The sequence below is a fragment of the Littorina saxatilis genome, linkage group LG4 (genome assembly GCF_037325665.1).
Source record: "Littorina saxatilis isolate snail1 linkage group LG4, US_GU_Lsax_2.0, whole genome shotgun sequence".
In the NCBI taxonomy this organism is placed as follows: Eukaryota; Metazoa; Mollusca; class Gastropoda; order Littorinimorpha; family Littorinidae; genus Littorina; species Littorina saxatilis.
Genome location: NC_090248.1, coordinates 14,186,736 through 14,208,880, shown reverse-complemented (window position 1 = coordinate 14,208,880; position 22,145 = coordinate 14,186,736). Strand labels below are relative to the sequence as shown.

The window sequence follows — 22,145 nt, the reverse complement described above, 5'->3', positions numbered from 1 at the left end:
CTTACAGTACCTGAAGTTTTTTACGCACTTACACACCTTAAGCAAACAGGCTCCCGGGGAATCGACGGCCTCGATGGTAGGATTCTTAAATTGTCAGCCCCTGTAATTTCTGAAACACTCACTTACATTTATAATCTTTGTTTAGACAAAAATTATTTCCCAGTCGCCCTGAAACAGGCTAAAGTCATTCCTCTGTTTAAATCAGGTGACAAAAAAGACCCATCAAACTATAGGCCAATTTCAATATTGTCTGTTTTATCAAAACCACTTGAAAAACACATTAACAAACATATTCTAACGCATCTTAACCAAAACAATTTACTTCACCCTTAACAATCGGGTTTTAGAGCTAACCATTCCTGCCATACTGCCTTAGTTTCTCTTGTTGATCAATGGCTGGAGAAAATAAACGACAATGAATTCTGTGGTGCCATTGTTGTTGATTTTGCTAAAGCCTTTGACGTTATTGATCACACGTTATTACTGAGAAAATTCGCATTGTATGGCGTCGGAATCGAAACTGTCAAACTTATTAGTTCATTTCTCACCGGCAGACAACAAACTGTACTAACAAACGCCTCGGCGTCGAGCATGCAAGAAGTAAAATACGATGTACCACAAGGATCGGTTTTAGGACCCCTCCTCTTCTCTATATACATTAATGACCTCCCCCTACATATTCAAAATGTATGTGAACTTTTTGCAGATGACACCACAATTCACTCTAGCAACACAAATTTAACTCGCTTATCAAAATCACTTCAAAGGAGTTTAAACCAGTTGACAGAGTGGACTGAACTAAACCATATGTTTCTTAACCCAAAGAAAACCAAATATATGGTCATAACAACAAGACAAAAACGCCAGAATATTTGTTCAGCTGGTCCTGCTTTAATGATAGATGGTGAAATAGTGGAAAAAGTCGACCATCACAAACTGCTGGGTGTTAATATCGATAACAACTTGTCTTGGTCAACCCACATAGAGCAACTTAGTAAAGTGGTGTCAAAGAAAGTGTATCTCTTATCTAGAATTAAACACTTCCTGAACTGCCACACCAGAAAGTTATTCTTCATTGCTCATATTCAATCTGTTATTGATTACGCATCCACTCTATGGGACTCAACAAGTGAAAATTCCTTAAAACCACTTAGCAGATTACATAAAAGAGCGCTAAAAGTAGTATTACTAAAGCACACTACCCTCACAGAGTTAGACTACATACATTTAGGGATCTTACCTCTAAAGTCAAGACTACTTTTTAACAAAGGAATCTTTATGCATAAAATTATATCCGAAACTCTACCCCAAACCATTTGTTCAAAGTTCTCTTTGAAGAATTCACACCACCTTATGAAATTTAACACTCTTCTTCCTAGGATAGACTTATTTGAGTCTAGTCTAGTTTATTCAGGTGGCCGTCTCTGGAACGCTCTTCCGAATGCCTTACGGGAAGCTACCAGCACAGATTCTTTCAAAAACAAATATATATCCCATTTAATGAAAATAGTGTATTCTTGATTGTTATGTCCTTTGGGACACAGTCACTCATTTTTGATTTATTGTTTTGTTCACGAAATTATGATGTTCTGCATAATATCCATTGTCATGCAGAGTTGATGTACTATTGCATAATATTCTGACTCTAATTGACTTGCAAATTTTTGCTTTGCACCTTGTCATGAACATTTATAAACTACAATGTTTCATATAATGCACTTCTGTACATAAACTTATACTGTTTTACTAATTATGTAAATATGTAGTAGTAGTTATTATAGTAGATTTAGTCCCTCTTTAGGGCGAGAGCCAGATGCAAAAAGGTATACCAATGCTTATTCTGTTACCCTCGTAAAATAAAGAATTGTCATTGTCATTGACCGCCCTGATATGGCCCTTCGTGGTCGGCTGGGCGTTAAGCAAACAAACAAACAAACAAACATTGTCATTGTCATTGTCTCTCTCTCTCTCTCTCTCTCTCTCTCTCTCTCTCTCTCTCTCTCTCTCTCTCTCTCTCTCTCTCTCTCTCTCTCAGACAGTTAGCAACGTTAATATACAAAGCTATACGATTTCGCACTGATTCTCTGGAAAATGCATAGTTGCAAGATGCAGGTCCATAAGGTTGCTTCTTTTAAACATTGTTCGCTTGTATTATGTGTCACCAGTCTTGTTATGGGCCGGAGGCTTAACAAATAAAATTTCCGACTCCGACTCTCTCTCTCTCTCTCTCTCTCTCTCTCTCTCTCTCTCTCTCTCTCTCTCTCTCTCTCTCTCTCTCTCTCTCTCTCTCTCTCTCTCTCTCTCTCTCTCTCTCAAACCAGCCAAACATCATTACCTTGTGGTCTCACAAATAATTAATGAACTATTATAATATCGACCTGCCTAACCATTACGGACGGTGAATGTATCATTTTTCTTCTCGATTCCGTGAAGAATATGTAGACGATTCACAAACAACTTTAAATTTAGAGCTCTGGTCTATGAAAGAACCCATTTTTATTCAGCGAATTAAGACATTTTCCTAATTAAAGTGGTTTCGTTGTTTGTAAAATCACTTCATAAATATTGTTGCAAAAACAATGTCCAACATCTTTTGACGTCAGTCATGAGCTTACGTAACCATTTGATCGAAAAATGGCTCCGAAATAGCGAGGTTGGCGTGTTTAATCTGCATTATTGGAATCTTTCGCACACTCTAGTGCTAATGTAAGTGATCAGGACGGTAAGAGTACGAACGAACCACCAAAAATTCGTATTTTCAGCTGGGCGCACTCTATTTTTCAAGTCTTGATGATCCTGAAATTGTTTGCAGATAAAATAGGGGAAGGGCTCCTAATATGGACCGGCTCCTAATATGGACCATTTGTGGGTTTTTTTCTGTATTTAATTTTTGCTGAATATCTATCAAAGCTATTTCACTCTAATTAGGCCTAACGGTTAAAGGCACAGTGCAGCTCACAGCCTTCGTTTTGCGTTTTTGTTGCAGCTGAGTGCATTTACAGTTCAAAAATCCTCCTATGGTAGTAAAACAAACCCAAAACTACCCAACGACGACATCTGTGAAGCTCGACAGTTTCTTGTTCACGCGAGTGCATAAATTAACCGACCGGCACGGTCGGTTGGCCTAGTGGTAAGCCGTCCGCCCCGTGATCGGGAGGTCGTGGGTTCGAACCCCGGCCGGGTCATACCTAAGACTTTAAAATTGGCAATCTAGTGGCTGCTCCGCCTGGCGTCTGGCATTATGGGGTTAGTGCTAGGACTGGTTGGTCCGGTGTTAGAATAATGTGACTGGGTGAGATGGGTGAGACATGAAGCCTGTGCTGCGACTTCTGTCTTGTGGGTGGCGCACGTTAAATGTCAAAGCAGCACCGCCCTGATATGGCCCTTCGTGGTCGGCTGGGCGTTAAGCAAACAAACAAACAAGCAAACAAACCGACCCTATTTATTTTGCCTATGTTACCGTAAACAGACTTCTTTTTTTTCCCTTAATGTGTGCACTATCACAAATATTGGCTCAAGGGCTCAATACATTTGGTTGTGTAAATTTGAGAGAAAAATGTACATGCATACATCTCACACTGCGTCTATATTTAGTCAGCGACCAAACAGTGAGACTATATTTCATTTTCATTACTTTTATTATTTTATTATCGCATTGCTGGGAAATTTGGGTCGCTTTCTCTCAGAGGAAAACGGCTATCAGCAACATGAGTCTGTCTCGGCTTGGATTCGAATCCGTGGGTTTTTGAACAAGTCACCAGCGCTCTACGAACTGAGTTACCAGATCTGCTCAGTACAAAGTCTTAAACGACACTTTAAACACAAACACACTCACACACAAACCCTCAGTATTTTATTTAGACGGAATTTTAAACAGGCAGCATTTTCAAAAGAACAATTTTTTTCCAGAAAAGGGGTGGGCGGGGTCTTTTAAAATGATGGTAATTCGCTTTTTGCAGAGACTTCGTGTGTTAAGGCGCTTTCGAAAAATCATGTATTATTCATTACTGTATCCCAGCATCATCGCACGGTGTTTCAAAGATGTTTGTTTTAGTAGAAAACTCTTTGGTCTTGTAAAGTATCAGCGGGGTGATGCAATTTATTCGCGCCAACCCAGAAGAATAAATCATATGTTTCTGATCGAAACACTCCGATGTTTAATATTTGAGCAATTCCGCTAAATATTATCCTCAATCATTTTTTTTTTTTTTTTGGGGGGGGGGGGGGCTGTGGAGTATGTTGCGCCCATATGTTACTTGTAACAGCGTAGTGCTCATCAGAAAATGACAATGTTCAAGAATGAATACTCAGCGGAATATCATTACTCCTAATACACTTACACCTTAGCCTTGTACACACATTTTATTGCTACCCAATGAATAGAAGAGTACACTGCTTTTATCGATCTCAAAGAAAAATGTGCATTCTGTATAAAACATGTCGTCAAATTGCAGGAAAAGATTTGAAGTTAAACTTTTGTACATTCAGTCAATTTTGAGATGCAGAAATTAAAAGAGACTAAATTGCGTAGCGTTCCACTTTTTCTACTGGTACATGTTGAAAACCTTAATTAGGTCTTTTTATTTAATTTTTTGAGAAATGCATTCCATGACATAACGTAAGGCCATACGACCCCACCCCACCGCGAAGGCTTCTTCACTGGTCCGTATTGGGCGCCCAGGCTCCTAATATGGACCATTTGTGATTTTTTTTTCTCTATTAGTAATTTTTTTCTGAATGTCTATCAAAGCTAATTCACTCTAATTAGGCCTAACGGTTGACCTAACTACAAAATGAAACTTCTTCGCAAGAAAGCAAGCTAGTTTTTAGCATAAAACAAAAAGTGGTTCATATTAAGAGCCCTTCCCCAACAACAAAAACTAATAAGAACAATATCAATAAGAAAATGTACGCTTTGAAAATATCGCCGCAACGCGGCTGTTGAGGAAGTAACGGCAACAACCAAGGGCGAAAACTGCAGCTACCAAAAAATTTTCGGAATTTATGAATTACCTCCCGTAGACCGTTAACTGTAAGCTTTTTCCCCACGTTATTGGTTGCAAAATCCATTGCTCCTTTTAGACCTTTTACGCGATAATTTTTTTTGTGTGTAAAGTGTGGATTGTCAATCTTGTCATACCTTATATTGTCTTCAACAGATTTACTTGTTGAGTTACTTCGCCATTAATTTTTATCATCATGGGACGTGCTGCTTATTTGTCGATTTCGTTTTTGTTCCATACTTATATTAGAAAAAATTATTATTGTGATACATCTGCTATGATGTATCAAAACTCTGCACAGGTCTCCAGCTTTTAGTCGCGAAAGAAAACTATGTTTTACATTTAACGGTATCCTTCATCTGGGTAAATTTTTGCTGTACTTTATTTTTGTTGGTGACATTTTGCAACTCCCGCTTCTTGGGCTTGCCCGAACGACTTCCTCGCAAGTTATTTCCCAGCATGCACCAAGGTAACTTCTCACGCATGCGTATGAGACCTCCAGATGTAGCAAAATACGACGATGAGCTCCAAAATTCCTCGGAAAGGTTTGTAAATTATAGTTGATTTGATCTGTTGTATTCGATCGAAGGTAAGTCTGACACCATGTCTAATTGTCTGTTCACTTCTTTGCAGCCCTTGCCATCCAGGCACGGAAAAAGAGGTCAAAGATTAAACCGCGTGTGGGCAACCAGAATGACAAGAAGAGAACAGCGTAAGTAGCCAAGCAAGATTTTTTGTTTTGATTTTGTCGCTTGCGTGTGTGCTCGCGTCATTATTTGCGCCGATGACATGAAAAGTTGATTATCTGTGCGTCAGTAACTTTTTTGTTGCCGTTCTCTGTCTGTCAAGTGAGCATGGTTTGGGTTGATTTCGACTGGATAGCGATTTGACCGTTAGAATGGAGGTTAGCAACCACTGGTGATTCACACATGTGCTTCGATCCCATGTGCTTTTGTGTACATTGTTTAGAGTTCCTCGGTAAATTACATGAATCGTGGTTAATCAAAAGTAGTTTGGGATTTAAGTGTCATGCTGGAAACGAAAGTCGCCATTCGTGAGGATTACCCAAGCATGTCATGGCGACGTCAGCAATCGAACAGCGCTTGCACTGTTGCAGACGGTCTGGCGAATTCCGTGGACCCCTCCTTGCACGTGGCTTGAATTAGCTTTCAACAAAAAAGAAATAACACTAATGATTCATACTTTGCAGTAATTCTACAGTCACACATTCATTTAACACAAGCTGTTATCGCATTTACTGTTGCAGTTGCAGTTTTCTGAAGTAATGATTACTTGCTCTGATGATCATTACATGTCTCATTTTCTGTATTGATCAGGCATAATTCTGTTGATTTGTATCTCTGGGAAAGCCCATACACACTCACGGGAGTACATTTATACTTGGAAATGTGTCACCACTTAGTACTTACATGTTACAACTTACATTCACCACGACTGCAAGGGTTAATAATCGATACTGTGTTGATTTGTCAGGCATACGTCCCTGTGTCACTTTTGTCCCAACTGCAGTACTGCAGACTGCATCGCATAGATCTGTAAACAGAATGCTTTGTTGTGTGTAGTCTCCAGTATAGTTCTTCTTCATGTTCCTGCATGCTAATTTCTGTCATTCAAAGAAACAATAATGATCCAGCATGTGACTTTAAAAATTAAAGGTGAGAAGGTACAGAGTAAAGAGAGAAATTGGTTACAGGGAAGGCATTAATTAAGCTGAATAACTTTTTAAGCTTTGCATTTTTTTTCTTTTTATGCGTTATTAAAAGTATTCAGTTAGTCCTCTCTATGGATTGGCCTTCAGACTGGTTTTGAAAGTGCTATGCAAGGTTTTGTCTTGAAATTGTGCAAGCTTAGAGGGCCGTCACACACGCGACTCAATCGCGCGATTTACCCTGTCACATGGGCGACTCGGTCGCGGAAAATGGCTGCGACTCAGTCTCATGTGATTCCCTCGTAGCTTTGAGCTTTAGAACTTGTGCTCTTCCTGTGACCCAGTCGTCGGTCAATCGCAGGGGCAGAGCCAATCAGAACGCGTCGTTGCGGCCTTCTCGCCGTGACGTAAAATAATGGCGGACTGCGTCTCTTCGTCGATTCAAAACTTTTTGGAAGAGCATTTTCTTACTTAGATATAAAGGAGACGTTTTAGGCGTGTACAGCGGTCGGGAAACATTAATTGCAACTGTCTGGGAACTTTATTTCTCGCAAAGGCGTAATGCTGAAAGGTATTTTTCAGAAAGGTAGAGCAATGTTCGAACACTAGCGTCTGCTCTCGCAAAGCGTGTTTGCCATGTTCACTGTGACACGTCACGTCCGCCCCGCTCGCGTGGAGTTATCGTTCGTCTATCGTTCACCGTGTGACAGGTCAATAGCCTACGATGTGATGTGCGATCGGCTTCAGACTGAATCGCGCGATTGAATCTCAACGATTGAGTCGTGCGTGTGGCTGATGCTTTAGACATGTTTATGATGACATTATTATCAACTTTGGTTTTCCAGAAACATTGTGTATGACGATGATGTTTATAAAGTGTATTCACGTAGCTTAAACTAAAGTATACAGAAGATCAAGTTCATCAACTTGTGAGCCCTTTTTCATTTCATCAAATTTGGCTGGAAGTGCGAGTCAGGATGCTGAATGTCAGTTTGCACTTCTTTTACAGTTACTGATAGTTTAGTCAAACTTGCCTAAAACTAAAAGGTGTCGTGTCTAGTGTTTAACTTTAAGCTTAGGATGAAGCAAGCTCAGACTTGTTTTCAAGTTAGCATTAACTTTACCAGCTTTGGCTTGCCAGACAACTGCTGCCAGATCCTGAGGAGATTCTTCAGTCAATAGCTCCTTTGTCCTTATTGTCCACACAGAAATGGGTTGTTCCTTTTACTATTTTGCCTCTCTACAGATATTAATTTAGTGAACGTTCTTGAATTAATTGACTACCTGTGAAAAGTTGCTTGAAATATTTTACTTTACCTGTATTTCATTTTAATTAGTGCCATAATATGCATACTTTCTTATTGTTATACACTCTGGGCTTTGACTTCCTGTCTTCGTCCTGAATCCCTTGAACAAGTGTTTTAACATGATGGTCTTGTGATTGATGTGGTTTTGTCAAATTCTGCTCTGGGATGGGAGATGCTGTATTGGGTATCATCATGCTTCAAGTTCTTGTATGATCATTGAGATTCATTATCAGTATTGACTTGCAGATTTGATTGCATATGTACTGTTAGTACATACATATTTGTACCAAATTTGCATGTGTAAATTAGGCCAAAAAATAAAGGATAGACTGTCTTTGCTTTGCCTGTCCTTACCTACTGGAATTGTGCGGTAGCACCGATATTTGAGAAACAAAAGATGGTTTTACAAGATTTTTTGTTTCAGTCCTCAACACAAGTTTAGCTTGGCTAATATAAACTTTGCACTTGCAGAAGAAACCACTACCACTTATAAAACACCTGATAGAACTTATTTACAGAGCCACTCTTCTAGTTCTAGTGCTGTATATAAATCAATACCAAGTATGTAAATTGTAATGGAAGAAGGGATTGTCATCCAAAGAACTAGCAAACCAGGAAGAAGATATAAATCCTCAGAACTTGTTACATGTATTGAGCAACATTGGCATTTTGAAATTGATGCAAGCATGGATGGTGGGGTTGTGTTTATGTGAGAGTGTCAACTTTTCTGCATAAAAAAATGCAATGCAGAGAGAAAACATGGGAGACAATCCCTGTAAGTTATTGCTCATAGTCTTTGAACAAATGTCTCCTGGACCGGAGCATGTCAGTACCCGTTAGCTGTGGTCATTGTGTTTGGGTTCAGCCATGTGTACAGTACAATTGTCAGTCTTGCTCTTTGGCTTGATCGGTCTGTGGCCTGGTCATTAGAAACTAAACAGGATATTGTCAAATCTATGAGATGTGGTGATAGACTAGCAGCGTGAGTCACACATAAAGGGATACCCCAAACAGTACATTTCCACAAACATATGACACGCTCTGTATTCCTGTACAAAAGCTTTTCCAACCAGTTCAAAGATTTGGGAAGCAATTTACTTATTTAGTTTAAAGAAATAAGAAATAAAGTTATTAAAAAATAAAACAAGTCGCGTAAGGCGAAATTACTACATTTAGTCAAGCTGTGGAACTCACAGAATGAAACTGAACGTAGTCCGCCGCTAGTGCAAAAGGCAGTGAAAGTGACGAGCCTGTTTGGCGCGGTAGAGATTGCGCTGTGCTTCATAGCACGCTTTACTGTACCTCTCTTCGTTTCAACTTTCTGAGCGTGTTTTTAATCCAAACATATCATATCTAGGTATATGTTTTTGGAATCAGGAACTGACAAGGAATAAGATGAAATAGTTTTTAAAACGATTTCGGAAATTTAATTTTAATCATAATTTTTATATTTTTAATTTTCAGAGATTGTTTTTAATCCAAATATAACATAATTATGTATATGTTTTTGGAATCAGAAAATGACGAAGAATAAATTGTTTTTGGATCGTTTAATAAAAAAATAATTTTAATTACAAGTTTCCGATTTTTAATGACCAAACTCACTCATTAGTTTTTAAGCCACCAAGCTGAAATGCAATACCAAACCCCGGCCTTCGTCGAAGATTGCTTTGCCAAAATTTCAATCAATTTAATGGAAAAATGAGGGTGTGACAGTGCCGCCTCAACTTTTTTTAAAAAGCCGGATATGACGTCATCAAAGGTATTTATCGAAAAAATGAAAAAAATGTCCGGGGATATCATACCCAGGAACTCTCATGTCAAATTTCATAAAGATCGGCCCAGTTAGTTTAGTCTGAATCGCTCTACACACACACACAGACAGACACACACACACACACATACACCACGACCCTCGTCTCGTTTCCCCCTCTATGTTAAAACATTTAGTCAAAACTTGACTAAATTTATGTAACAACATGAAATAGACAGCAAATTCAGAAGAAGAAAAATGTATAGGTGTCTCAGTTGTGAATAGTTTAGTCGTGCTAATTTGTCTGATGTAAATGTGTATGCCTATCAAAGTTACCATTTATAGTTCCAGTCTATGTGATATAGAAACTAGATGGGGGAAAAACCACTTTGCCAATTAGACTGACTGACTTTGTGATCTAGCTACCACAGTACAGTGGATCCTCCTTCCCCCCCCCCCTTTTTAAGACCTCCATATCTCACCACAAGGCGACTCAAGGCGCCAAAAAAAGTGGGGGGGTTCCACTGTACATGTTTCAGTTTGTTGATAAATAGTTCTCTCTCTCTCCAAAACAGTTAGCAGAAGGGGTTTCAAATTTTTCATTGATTTTTGGCTCACGTAAGTGTAGCCTATGCGATGCTAACTTTTGTCTGTCTGTGCGTGCGTGCGTATGTATGTCTGTGGTAGAAACTTTAACATTTGAAGACGTCACAACATTCGAAGACGTCACATTATGACGTAAGAGGGTTAGACGTCACGCGAAGGAATTATTTTGAGCGGGCCGAGACTAGTTTTTTCTTCGAAATCGGTCATTCAGATCTAGATTTAGTGTCTCGCTTTCTTGCACAGTGTCACCTATGCTTACTGTGTGTGTGTGTGTATGTGTGTGTGTATGTGTGACGAAGTGATTGAGTTTGTGTTACTGTTTGTCGATTTCTTACGTGAGCCTTGAAGGCTTCGCCTCTTGTTTAATTTTTTTATTGACGCAATGAGGAAGCTTGTATCAAATGATCAGGCTGTTGAGACTGAATTTTGTTGGTTCCAGACAGTGGAAAGAAATCTCACTCAATTGCTTTTTTTGCGTTTTTGTTTGTTATTGCTGGTATGGGACAGGCATAATCTCAAAAAATTAACTCGCCACCCTGGCGAGTAACTTCTAGAAATTTACTAGCCTGGCACAAATGTTACTAGCCCTGGTACATGAGCCTTCCAGTACCACACACTTAATATGACTGTCAGATATATACACAATCTAGCAGTGATACAAAAGACAACCATGTTGCACAAACAGGCTTTCCCAACTCATGTCTTGTCTGCCATTACCATCTGCCATTAGTCTCCTTCCCGCTACAGTATTCACATTCAGTGACCAGCGTTCTATGAATAATGGATCTCTTTTTTAAACTGTTCATTTTCTTCTTTCTTTTTCGCGTCAGTCTTTGAGTTATTCTATGGTCTGGATTTGGAATCGGTAGCAAAAGTAGAAACACTCAGTCTGGTTTCAGCACGAGTAAAACGTTGTAAACGTGTCTAAGATTAGAGCCTCGTTCTTGTTTCATAAGTGGACGCGCTTTTGTAGACGACGTAACTTCCTTCAAGGCTTCATCTGCAGTGTTTATAAATGTAATGAGTTTGAAACTCAATAGTACAACCAAGTTATGCAAATGACCATGCTTTTTACTGTCAAAGCGGGCGAGCTGCCAGGCAGTTACTACTGGCCCAGCAGAATTGGGCGGACGATTTGGCTCATGCTTCTGGTGCCTTCTTTTAGTGTGTAGAGGGAATGAATGACACTGATAGCATGAAGCTATGTTTTGCTGTTATATCCCTTGTTTTTGACTTGCCGAAGCTGTGGGAAGAATTTGGATTTTGGACGCTAGAATGAGAAAACTGTGTGCTTCTTGTTATAGGTTTTTATGACACCCACAGTGTTTAAGTGCTCAGCATGCATGAGTTGATCTCTTGCAAAGTTCAGTGTCAGGTCTACTTGAGGCATATGAGGGGCTGGAGGCTTTACACAGTTGCCGAATTCTCTGAGGTTTAAAAAAAGAATTTAAACTAGATCAAACTGGTTTAACTGTCTCTTTGTGGCTCAGCTGAATAATCAGGATTTTCTCTGTAAAGTGTGATAAGAGATAAACCAAGATTGCCCTGGCAGATTCAAACGTAAGTCATGATGAAAGTTTGTGTGTGCAAATGCTTTTCTTATTAACTGTTTGCATGGGCAGGTTGTTGCTGTTCTCCTTTTGTCTAGGTAATAGGTTCATGATAGGGTTATGTCTTTGTCCAAAAGAATGTTCTTGGAGGGGAGAATTTTATAGCTAGCCCACCAGAGGATTGTGGATCTTCAAAGCTATTGATTCGTCCAGTTCACTAATTTCACAAAACATCTGTTGCCTAAGTTTTTTCATTGTTGTCAAAATAAGGCTTTGTATGAGTCCAAACACTAGAAACTGAGTAGGGGTTGAGTCTTGTACAAAAATGTAAAGCATGAGCCATGATGTTGAAATTGTCACATGACTGCAGGCTTTACCATTTATGGAACATGTACAAAGGTTTTACATGAATGGCCATTGATATTTCACACAGAAGGGGAAGTTTGAGTAGTAATGGTAAAATAATTTTTTTGTTTTAATTGCTGTAAATGTGCAATAAAAACTGTACATGTCAGTCATTGAAGGGGTTTCCGAACTTAGATGCTGTACACTAATACAGTATACTAAGGCATAAGTGAAACTCTAGTGAGCAGGTCTCATTTCTTTTCTCATTTCAAATTCTGTTTGGCTGGAACTATGAGCACCAGCACTTTGGTACATGGCTCAGTTTTTGTAATGCCGGGCATGGAGGAAGTTTCAAACTACTATTGCCAGCCTAAGTTGTTTCACTTTGAGTTTGAGAATTTTCAGCCACACTGTTGCTTCTTCATTTGGTTTTAGAAGTTCAGAGTCGGTTTGATTTCACCCCCAGCATGTTTCTTCATGCAGGCTGAAACTAAAAGACATAAACTTTTAGGATGAAGATGTGATGAAGTTAGAGTCAAGATAGCTGGCAGCTGAGACAAAAGTGCATGGACATGATACTAGGGGGTTTACTGACTGTGTATGCATGGCCTTGGGTTAGGGAAGTCTCCCTGCCTTTTACTAGTTTAGTTATTGACTTTGGGTTTCACTTCCATTGTCTCTCTTAAGGATATATGGGGTAGGAAGTACATTGTGGTGGTTTTTTTTTACAAATATCTGCTGACTTCCCACCGGAGATTTCCTTGTTCGAAGATGGGAAGACACAGCGTCTATTGTGTGACAAATATACCAATACAGTAGACTCCGCTTAATAAAAACACATCGGGACTGGGCAAATTTGTATTTATTAACCGAAGTTTTTATTAACCGAATATTTTTTTTTTAATGAAACAGAAAAAAAAATATTTTCCTCTCCTGTGAAAGGATATCTTCCATCTCTTCGTCTTTCCATTTTGCAGCAGCAATTGTGTCGGCGCTGCTAGCTTCCCCCACCTGCTTCTGATACGTCAGACCATTTCGATTCTTCCAGCGACTGAACCAGCCTTCCGTTGCTTTGAAGTCTGTATGTCCCAGCTCTGTGGCAATGGCTTCAGCTTTTTGACACAAGATGGGACCGCTGACGGTTGGGTTGCGTGATTGCAAGTGGACAACAAACTTTCGCAAACCATCTTCAGTCTCTTTGTCTTTCCCACTTCTTTTGTCTTATTCGTTGCTTTGGCGTTGACCCTTCTGCAACCGAAGCCCGAATTTCATTTTCATTTTTTATCGATTGGTACAGAAACGAATGCGAGACGTCCAAAAAAGTTGCAGCTTCCCGAACACTCTTTGCTGTCGGACTATGGAAGCGATCAAGAAGTTTAACCTTGTCTTGCACCGTCATTTTTGTTCTTTTTCTATTTGTGTCCTTGGACGCCATGTTCAAAACTGCGAGCTTTATACGTGTGTAGGAGAGAATGCAATGAGAGAATGCAAACGTGATATAATTCTCGTGATCTCGTTTCCCCCCTAAATCACAATTTTCGCTGAACTTAGCTCACTAAGCTTCAGCAAATGCTTGCATCGTCTGTGGGGTGAGTAGATATCGCTCCGTGTTTGACAATACATTGTCAAATTTGTGTTAAGTGAGCGTCCCAGCACGGAAAAAAATACCCAATTTCGCCAACAAACTGTTTTTATTAACCGGATTTTTGTATTTATTAACCGAAGGATTATTACATGGGCCATATAGTGATAAATCCGGACCGGACTAAAGTGTATTTTAAAAGCGGCTGTCCTTATTAACCGTGTGTTTATTAAGCGGATTCTACTGTACATACATATTGTCACTGTATAGCAGAAAAGAGCAGCCAGGAGAACCTTGGTTTAGATCTCATTTGACTGTCAGGGTAGCACATCGGTCAGCTAGGTTTTTGTTTTCTCTTGAAAAGGAAAAACTAATATAATCTTGTGAACAGAGTGGGAGTTGTGTCTGCTGTGTTACATCTTTTTTTCTTCTCACCCTTGTGTGGGCTTTAGGAAAGCTACGAGGTGTGGGGATGGGAATATTGATTGGTTCCAGCAAACCTCATTTCCAGGTCTGTAACAGAACCCGCTCACATTTTCCGATGAATAGGTAGCATTTTTGAGCATGTCTCTCTCACTCTCCTCCCAGGCTTTTCTCAGGATTTCTATACTTCAGATTAAAAAAATACTGTCCATTTTCCTGGATTTAGAATGTCTGCTGAAGGATTAAAGGTGTGAGTGAGGGAGAGGTTTCAGGATTGTTTCTCTCTTCTTTTTTTCCGTCTGAGAGTGTGTTTCAGTTGCTCTGCTTCTGAGCGGCTATTATTGTCATATTTTGAGCAGACCTGGGAACCCATACGATTTCGCCGTATTTTGTACGCATATGATCAGTACGGTCAGTGGATGATAAATACGACGAGAAAAATTCCCAGACGACTTTTCTTCACAAACGCACCTCGAAGCCGATCCAGTATTTTGACACATGATCACAGTTTTTGTCAGTATAAACATTGAAAGAAGCATTTGTTTTAAATGTTTCGGTAAACTTAATTAACTGTGCGAGGGACGCATGGGAAGCATGTTTGAATCATAGATGTTAAATGCTGTGTGGAGTCACGCGCTCATTATTTTGAAAATACACCAAGTCTGTTTGAGAATACTACAAGTGCAAAACAGGGATTCCCAGGTCTGTTTGATTTGCATGGGCAGACAGAGCTTTCACGCTGGCATTAAAGTTAAAAAAAATTATCAACAAAAATCTCTCGGGCTGGGACTACTTTTGTTTTGCTGATTTACATCGTAGTATGATTGCTGTGTGTGTAATACATGTTTTACTTATTCTGATAAACCTGATGAATTAGACTTATTAGATACCAATCCATGTAAATCCGAGATGCACTCATTCTGGCAACTCAACTAGGCAGTAACCTTTTTGCATTCCCTTTTTCTCTCATCGGTTTCCTCCCCCTATACATTGCCACAAAGCGGGAGAGGGGTTGGGTTTCTGAATAGCAATTTACCGAAAAACTAGTTAGCTATCAGGCCGCTCACGATTCACAGTTGAGTCTGAGGGGTAGTGTTTGTTTGGTTGGACTGTCCAAGTGACATAATGACTACCGTGCTAACAAGGTCGCTGTGTGGAGAGATAGCAATACGTGTGTTTGGGGTGGGGGTAAGGAACCGTTCCCTGTTTCTTCAGCCTTCTGAGTTACAAAAGACAGATTACACTGGCTTACAGCTTTAACAGACGTTGGTATTTTCGTCAGTTGCGTGGAGTTTCAGACAGCGTTGGTTGGATGGTTTGCGTGATGGAAGTTCAACAAAACAACAACAACAAAAAGAGGGGGGGGGGGGGGGTGGCGTTAAATACCGCGAAGCAGGGTGCTGTGATGCAGCGGGTATGAACACTCGTGGAATGTCATCGATTTTAAATGACCTTGCTCCATAAACTCTTTGACGCGTGCCCATCTGTTTCCTGCACGCTATCCCTCAGCGACATCATCATTACATTGAGTATGGTTGCTGCGCAGTATGGGTAGTGAGTCTCCAACTAGTCTGATGGACAGACATTGATTGGTGCGACGGGGGAGCTGGAGATGTGTCAGCTATTATAGAGACGCCATGACCCACTAGCCCAATGGCCAAGTCAGTGGAAGGAGGGACAGGTTATAACGCGAACGACGCACGGGGGGTTCTTGGAGCGAGAGGGCTCTTTCAGTCTCCCCTCCGGTATTCCATGCCATTGATTTCTTCTGTCCCCTCTCAGATACTTCTGCCTTGAATGGCGGCTTTACTGTCCCTCTCCGTCTAGCATTTTCTATAGATCTATGTGTACCCCTCCGTCTCGTACTCTCAACCCCTCCCCCCCTCCCCGTACACACACACCCTCACACCCTGTTTCCCCGTCGTCATCGTAAGCCCTTCCAACATATTCTCCTGCAATCTGCTTCACTAGAGGAGTTGAAATTGCAACTGAGACGTCCATTACATCAGCGGAAGAGATCGATCATATGTGACCTTTCCGCTAAGTGACTATTACTGTCAGTCATTTACATAACAGCTTTGATTTGTATGCCAAGAAAAGGTCATCAGGCGATTTTCAACGAGTCGGCGTTCCTGTCCATTTGAGAAGGAAATGAGAACGGTAATATGATGCTGACACGTTTCGTCCAGTTTAAGTCGTTTAACAATGCGCAATTTGAGCGGTTTAATGCAGTGGTCCATCCGTTGTACTGTCTCCAGAGATCCTACGTAACGGGGTCTCAAAAGAGGGGACATTTAGAAATGATATAGAGGTAAATTTACACAGTTTATACAAATGAATCTTGAGAAAAATGTAGTTTTCAGATAGACTGGAGGTCTCATTGAATTTGTTTGCCCCAACCGTGCGTCCACTTTCATTGTCTACACTTATGCCTCGCCCAATTGCCCTGCTAGCATCTCTCTGTCCAATACCTACATCTACATTCACCTTCCACCTACAGTGGATACATTTACACCCCCATATCTACTCCCCCCACCCTATCCCTCCCTCTCGTGATGGCACCCTACTGATACCACCATCATCACCACCAGCACCCGTGTGGCACAACTTACAGGGGGCAGAGTCTAGGTGGTGGTAGATGTTCACACGTATCACGTCTGGCGTTTTTGCCTCGCCGTGTGTCGGTGGCGCTGGGCTTTGGGGATCTGCTGCATTGTGCCTCATCGATCTCTCGCCTTCTCTCTCTGCTTTCTCTCTCATTCACTGATTCCGACGTCGTCGCATCCTTCTCAGACCTTTTCTCCCTTCGTTAGAGTCAGTCTGTCGTGTCCAGAATGCAAGGAGCTTGGTGAAACCTCAAGTTACGTGTGTTTATAGAATGCACCGAGTTTAAAACTCGAAGTTTCGAGGAGCTTTGAAGCCCCAAGTATCGTACGTGTACAGAATGCAAGGAGCTTGAAACCCAGAGCTTCATATTTGTGTAGATAGGAAAGAGCTTGAAACCCAGAGTTTCGTATTCTGTTGGATTGAAATCTGTTCGTAACTGCTTCGTTGGTCTCTTCTGTCATCTTTGTCGTCAAGGTCGTGCCTCTTGAAGTGACACTGACAATGCCCTACCATTGTCTTTAGAGAGATGAGAGAGACGCTGCATTGAAGAGAGGGGCGCGTGTGTGTGTGCTTTGCTTGCTTGATCGTGTTGACTGAGATTTCTGCTTCGTTTGGCTGAGGTTCTCTCTTGTAAAGGCGCCGACATTGGTGTATACTCAGTGTTTGTGCCGACTTTCTGCGCGGCCTTTAGCTGGGGTAAACTTCTGAAACTGAAAGGTTGAGCTCGTTTCCAAAAGTGTGTGTGTGTGTGTGTGAGAGTGAGAGAGAGAGAGAGAGAGAGAGAGAGAGAGAGTGTGTGTTCGCGCGAGGTTGAAGCGCAGTGGATTAGGTAATCGTCACTACTGCTGCAGTAACTGCTTGTTTATTTTTCACTACCAACACCTGTTAGAGGTTAGAGAGGGAGGTGAAAATGTGCGGGGGGGGGGGGGGGGGGTAGAACCTTGAACAAATAGTGAAACAGGTGTGCTTCCTTCTTTTTCACCTCTTGTTGTTTCCCTCTTACATCTTTGAAGAGCGCTTGCATCACAAGCCTTCTCCTGTGCTTATTCCAGTAACGTTAATGAAGCGACTTAGCACTGAGTACTTGAAGGGAGTGCGTGAGAATTGCTCTTTACAAGGCTTTCATGAATGATTAACAGCATTTTATGAGATGATATTGATAATGAATCTTCATCATGTTTTTAAAGATTTCCTTTGATTGATTGAACAGCCGCATGTACATTATTTCCCTCTTAAAACTTCCTGTCTGCCAAGGAGGTAGTGTTTATTTATTTATTCCCCCCTCTGCTTCTTTACCTCTGTAAACTTGTAGAGCTAGTTATTTTTCGATAATGACCCAGCAACCAAACAAATAACGAGCCAGCAACAGCCTGAATCCTCGATAGTGCAATGGGTTGAGAAGCTGTTCTGTTTTGGTACTACTTTTGCGACTGAAAAGTTCAAAACGCTCTATACGTACGAAATATACATCTCTGGAGCAAACAATACAAACATACCGCATTTAAATTAACAACTACAGGCCTGAACACATGAATCTCCATATAAAATCCATGAGTTCGGTTGTTTTCTGAATATAGATCTGCTGTGCACACACCGTTCATCACAAGCAAATTCCCAAGGCAAGTAACTCATACTCTTGCCGACAAGAGTAGTTCCCCTTCTTTTAACGCAGTTTCTTCGACAACACTGACTGCAATCCGACGGTCAGTTTTCAACAATATTTCATTTTATAAACAGATCACACGCAACCAAATGCACACATCTCATCAATTTAAACAACATAAAGCGGTTTCATACACTATTTTCCCAAAAAAACTGAACTTCATACAGTAATTAACGTTGGAACACGCGTGCAAAAGTTCGTCTGCTAGTCCCATTTGACGAAAGAACATTATCTTTAGCGATACTAAATCATAAACAGAACACACAATATCTGCCTTTACCGCCACAGCAGAATAACAGCTTATCTGTGTACTTGATTTTAGTCTAAAACAGGGAAACTGACAAGAAGTGTTAACAGAATGGAATGATTTGCACGGAACTATACAACCGCGCATTAATCGATCGCCTGCGCAGGTTGACTGGTTGAGTGATTCGGATTCGATCAAACTTTCGCACAAAAACTCCTGTTTTCTTTGAATAACTGAAGAAAGGGGGAATAAAGAGGTTACACACCTCGTCTCAGTGATTATTAAAAATAATGGTCTCAGTTCGCGGTCATGAAAAAGCTCGCTGAAGCTCGCATTTTTCATGATCCGCTAACTTCGACCATTATTTTTAATAATCACTGAGACTCGGCATGTAACCTCTACATAATTGGGCCAGCGAATGCTTTTTGGAAAACTGGAAAAGTTTTAATTTGACATTCATGTGTCAGTTCTGGTCTGGCTGTGGTACATGGCAGGGAATCTGTTCGATGTTTATAATTATTTGAAGGAATTTCCGGTTTTTGAGTCACTTGAGAAAAAGTGACTCTATGTAATCGGTCAGTGTTAGTCTGTCCGGCCGGCCGTCCGGCCGGCCGTCCGTAGACACCACCTTAACGTTGGACTTTTCTCGGAAACTATCAAAGCGATCGGGCTCATATTTTGTTTAGTCGTGACCTCCAATGACCTCTACACTTTAACGATGGTTTCGTTGACCTTTGACCTTTTTCAAGGTCACAGGTCAGCGTCAAAGGAAAAATTAGACATTTTATATGGACTTTTCTCGGAAACTATCAAAGCGATCGGGCTCATATTTTGTTTAGTCGTGACCTCCAATGACCTCTACACTTTAACGATGGTTTCGTTGACCTTTGACCTTTTTCAAGGTCACAGGTCAGCGTCAAAGGAAAAATTAGACATTTTATATCTTTGACAAAGTTCATCGGATGTGATTGAAACTTTGTAGGATTATTCTTTACATCAAAGTATTTACATCTGTAGCCTTTTACGAACGTTATCAGAAAAACAAGGGAGATAACTAGCCTTTTCTGTTCGGCAACACACAACTTAACGTTGGGCTTTTCTCGGAAACTATAAAAGTGACCGGGCTCAAATTTTATGTGAACGTGACTCATTGTGTTGTGAATAGCAATTTCTTCCTGTCCATCTGATGCCTCATATAATATTCAGAACTGCGAAAGTGACTCGATCGAGCGTTTGCTCTTCTTGTTCTATGCAGAATTCCGACCGATGTACAAAAACTCTATCCCATCTCCCCCCCTTTCCCCGTCGCGATATAACCTTCGTGGTTGAAAACGACGTTAAACACCAAATAAAGAAAGAAAGAAAGAAAGTACAAAAACTCCGCGCGATCGCTGTGCTTTTGTCTCGGGTAGTTTTGTTGCAAAACGCTTCTTACACGTTTGTCTCATTAGTTTCTCAAGATCATATATGTAATAATAATAATAATAAATGAGCATTTATATAGCGCAACATCATAACTTTACAATTATGCTCTTTGCGCTTGACACATTTAAAATTAAAACACAGTTATACAAGCATTTACATAGTCAACAACGCTTAATCAAAAGCATACACCATCAAACATACATTACAAAAAATTCTTCCACTAAGTAAGTAATAAAAACATGAATAAAATAGGTAGTGAAAACAAGGAAATACCAGCTGAATACCCTTAATCAAACAGAACATGTTATCAACAATTCTGAAAACAGCCCTTGATATTTATTCATACATCAGGGTTCGACACTGGGGGGGGCGGGGGGCGGAACGCCCCAGAGTTTTGTGTTCCGCCCCAAACACTGCCGAAGCCTGGGGCCCACTCCGCCCCAGGATAAATTCCAACAATGACAAACCGAAAATTCTAATGCCAGAGCCAATCACGAAAAATCGCCAGTCAAAGTCGTCACTGAAATTTGCGTTACGATTAATGCCACAGTCAAGAAAAACAAACATTGAAATCGTCGAAGGACAATGCCGCAAGGGAAATAACTCCCAGATTGTGCTCTTTAGCGTGAGAGATAAGTATCGCCTTCAAATGCCAAACGCAAAATGTGGCGACACATCCCTGGTGTAAAAAGACATGGAAATGAAGATGAAGAACAGGGTGGAGAGAAACGAAAAAAGGAGACCGATGCAGCCAAAAGCGCGAAGCGCTGTCGTAATTTCAATGTCAAATGGTGGAAAGAAAAACAGACAATGCATTGCCGCCCGTGTAGATCTTATGGCGGAGAACCACTTGGAAAAAGTGGGGATTCTGAAGGTAATGTTATATACCTTTTTTATCAATATGAAGTAAAAGAACAACTAGATACGTTGATGCCGATCATGGGGTACAGTACTGTACACTCTTTTTCACTTTTCTTGTGTTTTTTATTATTAATTTCTTTTAATAAGAGTGGGCCCCAGATTTTTGTTTTCCGCCCCAGCAATTTCCATCTCTGGGGCCAGTGTGGCCCCAGGCCAAATAAGTTAGTGTCGACCCCTGTACATTATCACTAAAACAACAAATACACTACATGTAGCCTACTGATGGACTGAGAAAAACAAAATCAGGGGTTGTATTTCTTGAAGAGGTGTGTTTTAAGTGCTCGTTTGAATGCTTGGGGTGACTGAGAGTGGCGGATGTGAAAGGGGAGAGAATTCCATTGTGTGGGTGCGCAGAAAGTAAAAGTGCGTTGTCCGTATGTTTTGGTTTTGGTGTGTGGAATGGTAAGGATGCGACAGTCAGAAGAGGCACGGAGTTGTCTTGCTGGAGAATAGACGGTGAGGAGTTCAGAGAAGTAAGCAGGAGAAAAAAAATGTAGCAGCCGTTGCGGGTTGGTCACACAGTTCATTACTGAAAAAATATCAATTGCGTATTTCATAAAACTGACTAGCCACTGTCGAATCAAAGTATATTCATGAAGGAACACATATGTACTTGTCCCTGAATGAAGGTGAAGAGTTCGCGTATAGGGTTTTGTCCCTTCAAAAAGGTCAGAAGACCCCAAGCAAAGTTAGCACGTGTCTGATCTTTTCCGTAAAATGTTCCCCTACGAAGTTCAGCCTTGTTCAACCGCCCGTTTGGGATATGAGCCTTTTAAAGGTCATACTACTCGGCAGAGGCGATCAGGAAGAGTTGGCAGTTTAATTTTCTCAGACGTGTCGTGCTTTGCGGTGGTTATTGGCGCGCGATTTCCTATGCTAACCGCACTTTGTTAGCTCTTCCTGGAATCTTTGACAGACAGTGGCTAGTTTCAAGGGAATGCAACGTCTTGGTGGTCGACGGTCTGGCCAGGTTTGTGTCCGCTGGAAAGTAGGTCTGGTGGTTGATGTACGAGTTGCGTGGTCAAGTGTGTGTATACTAGAAAA

General features: G+C 40.8%; 1 protein-coding gene and 1 long non-coding RNA gene across 4 annotated transcripts in view; both read left to right on the top strand.

The window, feature by feature from the left end:
• LOC138964044 (uncharacterized) overlaps positions 1-22,145 on the top strand; it is a 428,123-nt gene that overhangs the window by 304,763 nt on the left and 101,215 nt on the right. The window lies entirely within an intron of this gene.
• LOC138964033 (SRSF protein kinase 1-like) overlaps positions 5,466-22,145 on the top strand; it is a 57,330-nt gene continuing 40,650 nt past the window's right edge. For all 3 annotated transcript variants that reach the window (XM_070335910.1, XM_070335907.1, XM_070335908.1), the window contains exons 1-2: positions 5,466-5,548; positions 5,637-5,715. In XM_070335910.1, coding sequence (XP_070192011.1) covers positions 5,524-5,548; positions 5,637-5,715 — 104 coding nt within the window. In that variant the 5' untranslated portion in view covers positions 5,466-5,523. The remainder of the gene's footprint in view (positions 5,549-5,636; positions 5,716-22,145) is intronic.